A 13,641-nucleotide genomic window follows, 5' to 3' on the forward strand; every position below is an offset into this window, starting at 1 on the left:
CATCAAACCTCTTTATGATTTTTGTTTGTTTTATTGCTGTGTGCTGCTCCTCCTCTTGTGTGTCGCCGAGATTCTTCTTCTTCTTCTCCAACCTTGAAAAACCCTAAAAGAACCGCGAGTGGCACACTAACTATTTTCCCCCCTTTTCGCAATTCCTCCATCCGAATCTCGAATTCAGTAATGGCTACCGCCGCCAGGGCGCAGGCGCTCTCTCTCCTCGCCGCTGCCAACAACCACGGCGATTTAGCGGTGAAGCTCTCGTCTCTAAGACAGGTGAAGGAGTTATTGCTGTCCCTTGAGCCGTCTCTCTCCGCTGAGATTTTCCCCTATCTCGCAGAACTCCACTCGTCGCCTGAAACTCGAGTTCGCAAATCCCTTGTTGAGTGAGTCCTCTAGCAATTCCACGCTTCAATTCTAGGTTTCCCAATCGTTGAAATTTTTTTAGGTTTCCCAATCTGAAATGTAAATTTGATCTTTTCAAACACCGTATACTGCCATAGTAATCAATTCCTTAATACGGCGTGATGTATTTGAAACTTATATAGGAGCTTAATTTAATTCTGTAGCAATGTATTGGTTGATTTAATCCGATTTGTTTTGGGTGACAGGATCATTGAAGATGTTGGTTTGAGGATGCTTGATCATTCTTATGTTCTACTGACTGTCTTACTAGTCTTAGCCAAGGACGAGGACCCGGTTGTTGCAAAGAATGCTATTTCTGTTGGAACAGCTTTCTATTGCACCATCTTGGAAGAGATGGCAATGCAGGTCCGTACATGTTTCTCAAGTTGGATGTGTTGTATTAAGCATATGTTGTTTTAAAACATATGAAATTAGGCCTCTTCTTTTCATTTTCAAAACTTTGTTTTTTTTCTTAATGTTTGTGTTACTTTTAAGGTTACCGTGAAAAGGCTTTAGGGTAATATGAAATAGTGACGAAAATGAAGTAGTGCAAGCTTTATAATGTTGTATTGAAGTCTTTGTGGGTATATTCACCCTATAGCAATGTGTATAATTTTTCTCATTGAGTTTCCCTTTTCTCTCGCTGATTTATTTTTCTTGATGATCTCTACAGTTTCATCATCGTGGTAAAGTTTATCGTTGGGTTGGGGAACTATGGACATGGATGGTTAAGTTCAAAGACGCTGTCTTTTCTACTGCTTTGGAGGTATGCTAGCTCTGTATAGCCTTTTTTTCTGTCTGTTCCTCTCTCTAGTAATGGTCTTTGGTTGAGTATTTGTTCTGCTACTCCGTCAATTTAAGGTTTTCTAACTTAAGCCTGCTGTTTCGTTCATGATAGCCTGGTTGTGTGGGGGTGAAAGTTTTGGCGCTAAAGTTTATGGAGACATTTATTTTGCTTTTTACTCCTGATGCATCTGATCCTGAGAAAATTTTCAACGAAGGTATTGCGTTTTAATCATGCAGTATGAATCTGAAATAGCACAATACATGTTTTGTTCATTTTGTTTCCGGCATATCATCTTTTTCCTATTGTACTGCAGGAAGTAGAAAAATGTTTAACATTTCCTGGCTTGTTGGCGGTCACCCCATTCTAAATTCGGCAATGCTCATGTCTGAAGCAAATAGGACATTTGGCATCTTACTAGATCTCATACATTCGGCTGGTCGTTTACCGGGTGCACTGACGATAACTGTTGTTAGTTGGTATGTTTCTGGATACATCCCATTATTCTTGTGTCTTCACTTTTCTCTCTGTTCTTCATGATGTTAGTTTTGCTTGGCAACCTGCTAGCTAGATCAAAATGATTGCCAGTTGTTTGTTTCTTGCAAGTAAGTTGAAATAGTTGCTTTGGTGCTCTCAAATTTTAGTTACTTATTGTTATGTTTCTGCTATCTTTTTTTTTCTTTTTACATCTGTAGTACGTAATGTGAAACACTCATTCTCACATGCATCTTAGTGATAAAACGAACCATTCAGTATGTGTCTTGCTGCACTAATATGAGCTTATATGGGTTTAAATGATGAGGTGTGTGCCTCATGTTTGTGAGATACATCAATAAGCAGATAATTATCCACTTTAAAGTGATTCCGTTTTAAGCGTTTACTAAACTTTTGGCTGAGAGAGATAAAGCATGGAAACAGGTTATAGCGCCTGTTCAACCCATTTGTTATAGCTGCAGCTAACTGAATTATAGTGTGGGTGAAAAAGTCTCGGCTGAAGCTGCATCAGTTATCGAATTTTGACAGTTGCCTGGTCATATGGCGCCCAATTTTTTTGGGTGCTGTGGAGCTCCGATACAAGTGATAAGGACATCAAACAAAGAACAGAATGGTCAGATCTAGTAGTTAGAAATGATGTTTCCAAGTTACGCAGAAACATGGTAGAGGAAAGTTTTATATCGTTATGTGCTCTTGATGTGTATAATACTGATGTGTATAATACACTATTGATTGTTATGTTGGGATATTAAAATGTATACACTACAGTATTACGGTATACACAGTATAATTTGGCAATTAAAGGTTTCTTTTGGTGAATTCTAGCCTAAAATTTACATGCTGCTATGATGAATGTTTCTTCTCCATACATTTTTGGTGGATATTTGATTTGGATAATGATGAGTTAAATACATGCTGCCTGATCTTATTTCATGTCTTGCTCTTAAGATGGACGTAGAAGTTATCTCGTGGTTGTTATGTCCACTAGGTCGCATATCTCTAGTCACTTTGAACTATCAAGGTTCCTTTATCTGTTTTGGGGCAGCTTCAGCTTAACTTGGGGAAATTATCTATGCTTAGCAAACTAATTTGTCACTTTGACAGATCTTAAAAAACTAGTAATTACCTGGCAGATATTTGTTTTTGTTGTGAACTGTTATTAAATTTTAATGTCTTGAGGCCAGTGATCTTTCTAGAAAGACCAATGTTAAACTCTTAGAGGAAAGACATTGTACACACAGATTGCTTTGATTTTTTCATTCGGTTTTACTTTCCCTTTTATTGACGGAGTTGTAAGTAAGAGCATGTGAAATAAGATCATCTTATTGTATATGGCGGAAGTCTTTAGGATATGCTAGCTTTGAAGAGATTTGCTTATGTTGGTATGTTTCCAGGAAAGAATTTCTGACTGCTTGATAATGTGATATGTGAACAATTTGCCTGTGGAAAGTTTCTCACAGGAATGGTTGCTCAGTAAAGTTCTAAATACTCGTATCTTTTGCGTTAGATAATAATGCTGCATATGTTAAATGCAGCTGTTTGCATAGGAAGAAACTTAGGGCAGTTTCTTTGACGAAAGTGTTCTTTTGTGTGTTTTTTTTTTTTTTTTGAATATTTCATATGTAAGCACTGGTCTCGTATCTGACAGTATCTTATCTTTCGCAGTCTTGCGGTGGTAGCAAGGAAGAGGCCTGTCCACTACAACAGTTTCCTTTCCGTTCTACTGGATTTTCACCCAAATCTTGAGTCGGTAAAGGGGTGCCATGCTGCAAGCGTGCAGTATTCCATAAGAACTGCCTTACTGGGATTCCTTAGATGTACTTCCTCACCTATGATAGAGGTAGAGCATTCATATTTTATTGTCTTATTTCTCTATGAAGTGTGTCTATTACTCCTTAACTCTTCCCTGTTGTTTTTTATCTGAATAATTGAAACATTATCAAACATCGATTTTAAGTATCTTTATGCTAATACTTTTTGGGTTGGGTTTCTGTTATCTAATCTCATTGTAGTCTACTGAAATCCAGTGCGCAATTTATTTGAATTTGCTTTTCATTGATCCGTTCAATAGAGGCTGTACGTCCAGAAGTGTTTATAACCATAGCGATCTGTCTTGCACATCAGTTCTAGAAAGAAAAGTTTTTTTGGGGGGGGGGAATATTCAATCATCTTTCATGAAGTCAAGTTCCCTCATGTCGGAGACACTGCTTAATTGTTTCAGTATTTCTGGTCAAATTTTCAACCTTTTCTAGTTTTCTGTTGTTATATCCTTTTTCTCCACCAGACGTGTCAGTCTTTTTTTCCCTAAGAGAAAGTTTTCAGACCATATATCAAAGTATCGTATTTCTTTTCTTTTAGCTGATATTTGTTTTGTTACTGAGATAGTTTTTATTTTTATTTTTGCATTTATAGTCAAGAGACAAGCTTCTTAGAGCATTACGAGCAATGAATGCTGCAGACGTTGCTAATCAAGTTCTCCGCCAAGTTGATAAATTGATCCGAAATAATGAGCGCGCTGCACGTGAGAATTGGTCAGGCAAGGTAAGAAATTTTATTCTTTCTTTCATTCTTTCCTACTCGTCTATACCTCTACATTAGTTTTGTTCACTGTGACCACTAAAGTCTCATGATGAACCTACTTTCAGAACAACCAGGCGATAAATCATCAGAATTCTTGGGATTTGTCAAAGAAACGAATAATGCCCCAGGGTGAAGATGATACAGTCAATGGAGAGGTTGCTCCGAAGCGCTTACGCCATAATAATAACATGCATTTGACTCCGAAAGGTCAAATAAGTGATTCTCCACATGGAACTGTCTCTATCAATGGCATATCCTCTGGTAACCATCCTTCGGACAGTGAGCCGACTCCAGTGGAACAAATGGTTTCAATGATTGGTGCTCTACTTGCTGAAGGAGACAGAGGAGCTTCTTCACTTGAAATTCTCATTTCTAAGCTTCATCCAGATATGCTTGCTGATATTGTTATTACAAGCATGAAGCATTTGCCTAGTAACCCTCCTACGTTGACAACTTCTCTAGCTACTCCAGCAGATATTGTCGTTTCTTCTTCCATAAATCCCATGCGTTCTCCGACTCGTCAGCCACAACTTCCTTTCGATTCAACCCTTCCCTTTGGGTCATCATTATCCGATGTGCCTAGCTTGAACGCGGTTGTCGACCCTAGACGCGACCCAAGAAGGGTACAAACTTCCATTTTTTGCTTGATTCTATCTTTAATCTTTTTTTCTCATGTTTGATTCTATCTTGAATGTTCTTTCTCCAAGATAACTTACACATAACTGTGCAGGACCCTCGTCGCATGGATCCAAGACGTTCAAATCCATCTGTGGGACCAACATCACTGCCTGGAGATGAGGGTAAAGAAACAGTCCCAGTTCAGATGGACATCTCGACCGTAGCGAGCAAGCCACCTTCGGTTCCTGATGTCACAGCAGGGACTGGTGGTTCAGTACATCCAACAACAGTAGATCATAGCCAAAACAAGGTGATGGGAAGTTCGATAATCAGAAGAATCGATCAGCCTGATTGCAGAGAGGACTTGTTGCCTATTCCCAAGGAGTATGGTTATCTCTCAAAGGGCAAATCACCTTTAGATGTTCCACTGTCTCCTTGCAGGGATGATGAAGGCATCAGAAATACAAAGCTTGATTTGGATCTAGTGTCTGTTCCAGATTTTAATCAACACTCGCCTTCAGAAGCAGGGCCAGATTTTGAACTACACCCCCCTGTAGACTCAAATATTACTGCAGCAGAGGAAAGCTACCGAGAGTTGGCACCTGTTCCATCATATGTTGAACTTACCACAGAGCAAAGCAACACTGTAGGAAAGTTGGCTTTACAAAGGATAATTGAATCAAATAGACATGTCTGTGGCTTTGATTGTAACAAGATTCGCATGGCACTGATTGCCCGATTGATTGCTCAGGTGAATGCCTCTTTGATACTTATTCTTTGTGGTTTTCCTGTTCCTTATTGAATCCTATTTTCAGTTTTTCTTTAAACTTTTTGTTTACAAGGATAAATGTTATTTATTTTACCATTTCCAGATTGATGCTGGCAATGATGTTGCAGCCATACTAAGAGAGCATATTAGTGTGGATCATCGAGAATTCAAGGTACGTATCACCAGTATTTGACTGCAGTGTTCATCAAAATCAGTCGTCACTTTTTTATTTGGGTTTGGATTCTTAGTCTCTTCTTCCATATCTGAGAAAGTATTGGCTGTCATAAATATTGTAGCATCTTAGAAGTGCACAATACTGTTACAGTGCGAGTTTTTATGTGTCTGCATAAACTTTTTCCTCTCCAACTCTCAGTAACCGAGAGTCTACCATATATCTAGAGGAACCGCTAATCTGTTTGTTACTTTTTTTCTAGGGGCATGAACTTGTTTTACATGTTCTTTACCATCTGGATTCGATGGCGAATCTGGACACTGATGAATCCTCTTCCTATGCTACTGTTTATGAAAATTTTCTCATAGCAGTGGTGAGCATTTATTCAACTTTTTACGTTTCTTGTTTCTGAATCTCGCTTACTAAGATACTTGCTGTAGGCAAGATCATTTCTGGATACTCTCCCTCCTTTCGACAAGTCTTTTAGCAGACTTTTTGGAGAAGCTCCACATCTACCTGATTCTGCCATAAAGCTACTGAATGAACTCTGCTCCACTCGTCCTGACCCAGTTGGAGGAGAAGCCTGTGATAGTGAACGTGTTACCCAAGGGCTTGGTGTAGTTTGGAGCTTAATTCTAGTGCGTCCAAATGAGCGAAAAGCATGCTTAGCTATAGCACTGAATGTAAGAATCGGTAGTCAGACTTTATTTATTTTGTTTCTTACAAGCCTTGTCACAGAGTTCCTTTATAGTCTCACTGTCTCAGTGATGGAGAATGTAAGAATTCATATAATGTAAGTTTTAAAGTGGCTAGATAGTTCCTTCCTCATAACTTAGATCTCTAGATGTTGCCTTTAAAATCCCCCGTTTCTGTTAGTCCCACGAAATAGTTGCAGCATATTAGTTCTGTTGCTATAATTTGGTCAAGTTTAAGCTGTTTACTGCATTGGGGATTAACCAGCTCTATTCATCAGGGCCTGGGATGCAGTTTACCCTGTATACAGATCACATTATGAATTTCTAAAACTTTAATATTAGGATAATTGTTTAGAATGCACAGAAATTGCAATTTCATAAGCATTGTGTTTTGATCTCTCAAGTCCAGAAAGGAATTCATGAGCCTTCTACAATAAAAGAATGTTTTGCTTGAAACTTTCTTTGTATCTTCATACTTAGATTCATGGTCATGTTCTATTGATTTTTCCATGTTCCTCACGCATGTTTTAATCCTGTTATGGCAGTGTTCAGTTCATTATGAAGAAGACATCCGTGCAAAGGCCATCCGACTTGTAAGGAAATTAGTCCCTTTTTTTTTAACATGGTTCTTATTAACTGCTGGTACAGTAATTCTAATTTATATTTTCTGAAATGCGTGCATAGGTCACAAACAAACTATATCACCTTACATACATATCAGAGCATGTTGAGCAATTTGCAACAGATAGGCTACTGACTGCTGTGAACTCTGAGACAGATTTCTCGCAGACTGCAGAAGGAACAAATATAGAGGTAATAGCATATAGTCTTAATCTGGTAGTTGAGTGAATATCATTCTTGAAAAGGCAGCAAAGCTTCAAAAGCCATTAACCGTTCTCTAGAGGGCGTTTAGCTTAGTTCTCTTCGAATTATAGATAGAAAAGCTTACTACTCTTTTAGAACCTATAAGATGCTAGTTGCTTTTTGTCTCTGTTCTCGTAACTCTCTAAATTTTCCCTTGCGAGGATTGCCTAGTCGATGAATTAGCATGCTTTAATAGTTTAATTTATAAACCTTGACTTTTTATGGGTTGATTTGCTGACACTTATCTCCAGGCTAAAAGTCAGATAACTTCGACAAGTGACTCTCCAAGGTCTGGAAACTCTGACATTCACTCTCAGCAGGATCTACAAACTTCTCGTGATGTTTCTGTTTTATCATTTTCTGAAGCTCAGAGACTAATTTCTCTGTTCTTCGCTTTATGTAAAAAGGTTTGCTCCTAATGCTCAGAATATTCTCTGTCCTTAAATATTCCCATTGTTCTGATGAATACTGTAAATTTTCCAGAAACCTAGTCTCCTTCGACTTGTCTTTGAAGTTTACGGGAAAGCTCCAAAAACAGTAATCCAGGTGAGTTAACCTCCCTCACTTATATGCGTCACGAGTGGCGTGGCACTGAAAATTCTCCGAGTTGTAATGGGGGTTTAAGATATTCACAAACATCAAACTGACTTTTTTTATTTTTTTAATGGTTCAGGCTTTTCATCGACATATGCCTATTCTGATACGAGAATTAGGATCATCTTATATTGAACTGCTCCCTATAATATCTGATCCTCCTAAGGGAAGTGAAAATTTATTGACATTGGTAAGTACCTTCTGTGTTACCTTGTAGTAAATCCACGTTGGCTTAAAAGTATTTTCTAATTTTGAACCAGCTCATTGTTTTTTTTTTATGTCAAGGTGTTACAAATATTGACACAAGAATTGGCACCGTCGTTGGATTTGATTGCTACTGTAAAGCATTTATATGAAACGAAGCTAAAGGTTTGATTTTGTTATGAAGATCTTTCTAATAAATTTTCTTTGTTTGTATATATTTATGAGTCAAGTTTCCAAATCCTTACAAAAAGTTGTCTGGTGCAGGATGTTTCAATTCTTATCCCATTGCTTTCTTCACTCACTAAAGACGAGGTTAATTTCTACATTCTTTCGATTTTCCACTACTGTACTGTGAAGGAAGATGAATAGACTTGTAGTTTTTGTCCATTTGCACCCTATTTTGTTGCCTATCCGAAAATGTGGAAATTTAAGTAGTAACCATCGGCGAATTCTGATGGATGCAAAAATGATGTTTGAAACTGCTCATGAGTGGGTACCAATTCCTTACTTCGTATGACAGACACTCTTTTTGGATGTAACAGGTTTTACCTATCTTTCCGCCGCTTCTTAATCTTCCACCTGATAAGTTCCAACTTGCACTTGCTCATATATTACAGGTATATATGCTTTTTTTTGGTGGTCCATCCTTTAATTGCTATCTTAGATATGCTAGAACGATGTTGCATATAATTCGTTTCATGCGTTGTTGTTTTTAGTTTCTTATTTGTACTTAAGGTGGTTTTTTTTGTCTGAGAAGTGGTGCGCTCTCTGGCGGAATATATCCTTTCTTCCGATGTAACAACTTGTCAGATCATTTTTGTTATATCTGTGATAGGGTTCTGCTCACACTGGCCCTGCCCTAACACCTGCCGAGGTACTGATTGCTATTCACGAGGTTGTTCCTGATAAAGATGGGCCAACACTGAAAAAGGTATTTCCTGATTTTCCATTTTTTTTGAAAGTGCTTTTGAAGGACCTTGTTACCTGCAATTGTTTGCTCGAAATCAGTTCTAGTACCTAGATTCACACTGCTGTGTATCTTTTCCTCTTCAAAATCTTTCGTTCGTTACCATCCCTTTCTCTTTAGTAGATCCGACAGAGGTAGGTTACCAAGAAATTAATTGAAAATAGGTGGGTCAGGAGAGTTCATTCAGCCTTCCTCTTAGCTGAATTATTCTCGGCTTAAGTCTTAACATCTACAGTATTATGGCATAAGCACCATAATGATATCAAATGTCCTTTTTATTTCTTGCTATTTCCATGTAAGCTGTTTTTGCGAAGGTCGATGGTGCATTCTCATGTCATATGATGCTATAGGAGGCTAGGAAACTAGTGGCAGTTAGCAACTGAGTAGTTAGATTGTCAGTCTTGCCATAGACTTGATTAATCTGTTCAGCAAACAATGGTCCCTCTATGAATGTTTCACCGACTCTCTCTCTCTCTCTTGTTAGCAGCTTCTCATTTGGCTGTGTTTTGTTTTCAGATAACAGATGCATGTTCAGCTTGCTTTGAACAACGCACAGTTTTCACGCAGCAAGTCTTAGCAAAGGCCCTCGGTCAGATGGTAAGTCAAAAGCGAACATATCTGTAGAAAAGAACTACTGGTTTAGATATTTACATATGTGATACTTTATGGTTTCAGGTTGATCGAACACCTCTGCCTTTACTCTTCATGAGAACAGTAATTCAGGCAATCGATGCTTTTCCAACACTTGTAAGTGTCGTAATGGGTAGAGTAAAGAACAAAGTGACGTAAAAACCCAAAAGCTATTTTATAAAACTGAATCGAAGTAACATAATATAGAATTTGAAAACATCCCCGATAACTGCGTTCTTTCCCTCTCATAAACCCTACAAAACCTCCAAAGTTCTCTCTAGGCTCTAGCTTGGATAGTTCTCAGTCACATACGAGACTCATCCTCATTTATAAACGCCAGGAAAAGTTAATAAGGAAATGTATATCCTAAGTAAAGTCTTAAATCAGGATATAGAAAGAACACGTAGCTAGCAAGTAATTTGGCATGAACAAAAAAATCTACAGACAAGGCAATAAGATTTTCAACTAGTATGATGAAGCCTCATATATGAGGTTGAGGTTGCATTAGATTCTTTTAGTCCGAATACAGAAATTTCTGACTTTTTTTTTGTCCAGGTTGACTTTGTCATGGGAATCCTTTCCAAGTTGGTGAGTAGGCAGGTGAGTTGTTTTAAGATCAAAGATAAGCATCAGCTTTGTGAATATTTTCCGTCTGGTGTGCTTATGATACTATTTCTTTTGGATGCATGCAGATATGGAGACTACCAAAACTGTGGCCTGGCTTCTTGAAATGTGTGTCTCAGACACAGCCACATTCTTTCCCTGTCTTGTTGGAGGTACAAGAACAATATATATGAATTTGATATATCTACAGAAATTCTGAACGACTCTTTGGTATTGTTCTGCAGTTGCCAATGCCACAACTTGAAAGTATAATGAAGAAGTTTCCTGATCTAAGACCTTCTCTTACTGCTTATGCGAATCAGCCAACTATCAGAGCTTCTCTACCAAAGTACGTCCTCTAAATTCAAACAGACACTTCGTTATTCAATCTTTATAAAGTGAAAACAAAATGTCAGATACTGAATCTTGATGCATGTTTTACCAGTTCAGCTCTTTCAGTTCTTGGGCTTGACAGTGGGCAAGATTCGCGGCCACAAATGCACCCTTCAGATGCAGCTTCTTCTGTTCATGGGGCAGCCTTAACGTGACCCTCTCTGGAAGAATAGCGGAAGGAGACAAAGCACTGATACTGAAATCTTGTGTCAATGGTTCGAGAATGGCTACCACACGTGTCTCTGGCCTACTAACTACATGTGCGGCTGTGTTAGCAAGACCAGTTTTGTAGGCCAGTGTGTGTGGTCATTCATATTTTCTTATTTCTTCCCCTTTTTCTGTGTATATTTTTTTATAAGACATCACTGTGCCCGTGAAAAGGGGGTCACCTGTAGTGAGTGTACAATTGCTTCAACGTTGTTTCCTATATAGAGAAGATAAAAGAGTTTAAAAGGCTATAATATTATCAATGAACCATCAGATTTTACATGTATTCAAGGCCCATCACAATCTCTTCGTGAAGGGTCTAAATTTGTAATGACAAATTGACAATATATCAATTATCAATATATCAAAGCATGTATCCGTAGCCCAAATCACACGTTTAATATATCAATTATCACTGTTCTAGGATACATTCAAAAGACCCTGTATCTCTCAGCCTTTTGAGTTACATGGATTCTAAGTGGGAAGGTGCCCATCAGACTTCGAGGCACCCTCAAGGTAATGGACCGGACCAAATTATTTGCAATTTGTAAACTTGTAGACCAAATATGCAATGATCTCGTAAATTTGTTTTGCTCAATGATCTCGTAAGAAACATCAAATTTAATGGTCTTGAAGTTAACGTTTTGCTCCTGAACACCGTTGACTTCAATCTTGCTTGAGAAGTCTATGAATCTTTACGAGTCAAAAATTGTTTCTTCGAACTATTTCACAGTTATGAGCGAAGCTTGGAGATTCTTCTGGATCACCCATCCTTATGGATAAGTAACATCCCCAGCATCCAAGTGAAGATGCCAGTTTAGTATCCTCGAGGGACCTTGTGGGACACCTTCCATGTCGCGCCACCACCTGCTCTATAAATGTTGTTTCCTGCGTGGAAACACCACGTTGTCATATGCTATAATAAGATTACAAAGACGGGGCTCCATTGCGCACCAGAGAAAATCCACAGATAAAAGGAGAAACTCATAGTTGGAAACCTTCCTTCACGGTGTCTAGTTGGCGGGTTGGATGGGAAAAGGGACGTCTCCACCTTTTAGGGTCCCAGAGTATAGTGCTATTGAAAGCAAATCCCGACATATCGACATGGAACCTCCTTAGTCTTTTACTCTTCTCATTAGTGTGCCATCCAATGACTTGACTTCCGTTGCATATTGGACCCTCTTGGAAACCAAGTGTCTATACATCACTCCCGCCTTCCTAAGAATCTCCCAAGTCTCAAACGACGCCGCATTGCCCTCCACCACTATATCCACAACACAGGCGGCTCCACTAGCCTCAGAGTCTGAGCACTCCAGTTCAAGTAACACGCTTGCATCGCTCGATGGCGTCACCACAATGATCAGCTTCCTCGCCACAAAATTGAAATCCTCCTCCTCCTTCACAATCTCCACGAAACTTACTCCATCTACGGCCGTTTCGGTTTGATCTCGATATTTAACCGATTGATCTCTTCCGTTTGACCGTACGGTGTCATACCTAGTAGGAATCCAACGAGGAAGAAAGCGAGAAACGGTCGCCGCCATGGACCTCTTCGCGAGCCTTTGGGATCAGCGGTGAGGTGCGAGGAGTTATTGTGTTTACTGATACTCTTTTGAGAAGGAGACGACGAGGGGGAGAATGGTGCGCCAACATGCACCGGAGAGAGAGTTCGCCGGATTGAAGGCATCTCGGATTACGTTGAACCCCCTCACATTCTCCAAATCAGATTATGAACAACAGAAGAGCACTAGTTCGTACGATTTTAAGCTCGAGTTGGAATCAGTAAGGTCTTGGGTTCAATCAACTCTAGTTCGCCCATTTGGATCCGTCGTCGCCGAGATCTGATGAAAGTTAAACGGGGTTCGTGGGACACGTGGCTAGAATATGGCTCGGAGAGGAGAGGGACGAACATTCTGTTAAACATTGGAGTAATAATTTGGGTGATGATGTCATCATTTAATCCATAATCCGAAATCCGAAATCCGAACCGAACCCGAACCGAAAAATCTGATCCATACCGGTCTGAAATATAAAAAATACCCGAATGGATCTTGTAAGGTGGTACAAAACATATCCGAACCCGAAGTGTTATTAATCGAACCCGAACGGGTAATCCGAAAAACCGAAAAAATAAAAAAATCCGAAAAGATATCCGAAGAAACCGGTCCGAATGTCCAAACTAATATACAATGTAATTATATGAAACATGAATATATATTTCAAATATTCAATTTCATATTTATTTTGATATGGTATCTAACAATAAGTATTTAAAATTTAAATAACTACTTTAAATACTTAATTATATATAAATAAGTATACATTTCTTATGTTTTGCTTTTAAATTTTAGATTTCATTTCGGGTATATCCGAACCGATCCGATATAACCCGAATCCGAATGATATATGGTTACTTTATGGGTTCTATGATGTGATACAAAACCGATCCGAACCCGATGTGTTATATCCGAGCCCGATCTGTACTTGCAAATTTACAAGAATGAGACCTAGGAGGTGTTATAAAAAAGAACCAAAATTCGAAAAACCCGATCCAAACACCAACGGGTACCCGAACGTCCAGACCTAGTTTTTAGTACGCATGCGAGAGTTCGAAGAAGATACATATTCGTCTTTTGAATTTTTAAATTTGTGTTCAGTTTTGTA

The 13,641-nt window shown here is 38.8% G+C and overlaps 1 protein-coding gene and 1 pseudogene across 2 annotated transcripts; one reads left to right on the top strand and one right to left on the bottom strand.

Moving 5' to 3' along the window:
- Nucleotides 1-11,228, top strand: BNAC05G21340D. Of its 2 annotated transcripts, none has more exons than XM_013828615.3 (27): nucleotides 1-383; nucleotides 609-768; nucleotides 1,076-1,168; nucleotides 1,301-1,403; nucleotides 1,503-1,665; nucleotides 3,347-3,521; nucleotides 4,094-4,222; nucleotides 4,327-4,884; nucleotides 4,992-5,630; nucleotides 5,752-5,820; nucleotides 6,083-6,193; nucleotides 6,261-6,503; nucleotides 7,061-7,108; nucleotides 7,200-7,328; nucleotides 7,631-7,786; nucleotides 7,863-7,925; nucleotides 8,053-8,163; nucleotides 8,259-8,342; nucleotides 8,442-8,489; nucleotides 8,720-8,794; nucleotides 9,013-9,108; nucleotides 9,661-9,741; nucleotides 9,820-9,891; nucleotides 10,330-10,374; nucleotides 10,467-10,550; nucleotides 10,623-10,726; nucleotides 10,823-11,228. In XM_013828615.3, the coding sequence occupies exons 1-27, from the start codon at nucleotides 181-183 to the stop codon at nucleotides 10,923-10,925; spliced, it is 3,945 nt and encodes a 1,314-aa protein (XP_013684069.1). In that variant the 5' UTR covers nucleotides 1-180; the 3' UTR covers nucleotides 10,926-11,228. The 2 variants fall into 2 exon arrangements, with proteins under 2 accessions (XP_013684069.1, XP_013684070.1); XM_013828616.3 differs by having other exon boundaries at nucleotides 10,828-11,228.
- Nucleotides 11,229-11,368: 140 nt separating this feature from the next.
- LOC106388524 lies at nucleotides 11,369-12,831 on the bottom strand (annotated as a pseudogene).
- Nucleotides 12,832-13,641: the final 810 nt, after the last annotated feature.

This window comes from Brassica napus, chromosome C5, assembly GCF_020379485.1.
Source record: "Brassica napus cultivar Da-Ae chromosome C5, Da-Ae, whole genome shotgun sequence".
Classification (NCBI taxonomy): domain Eukaryota; kingdom Viridiplantae; phylum Streptophyta; class Magnoliopsida; order Brassicales; family Brassicaceae; genus Brassica; species Brassica napus.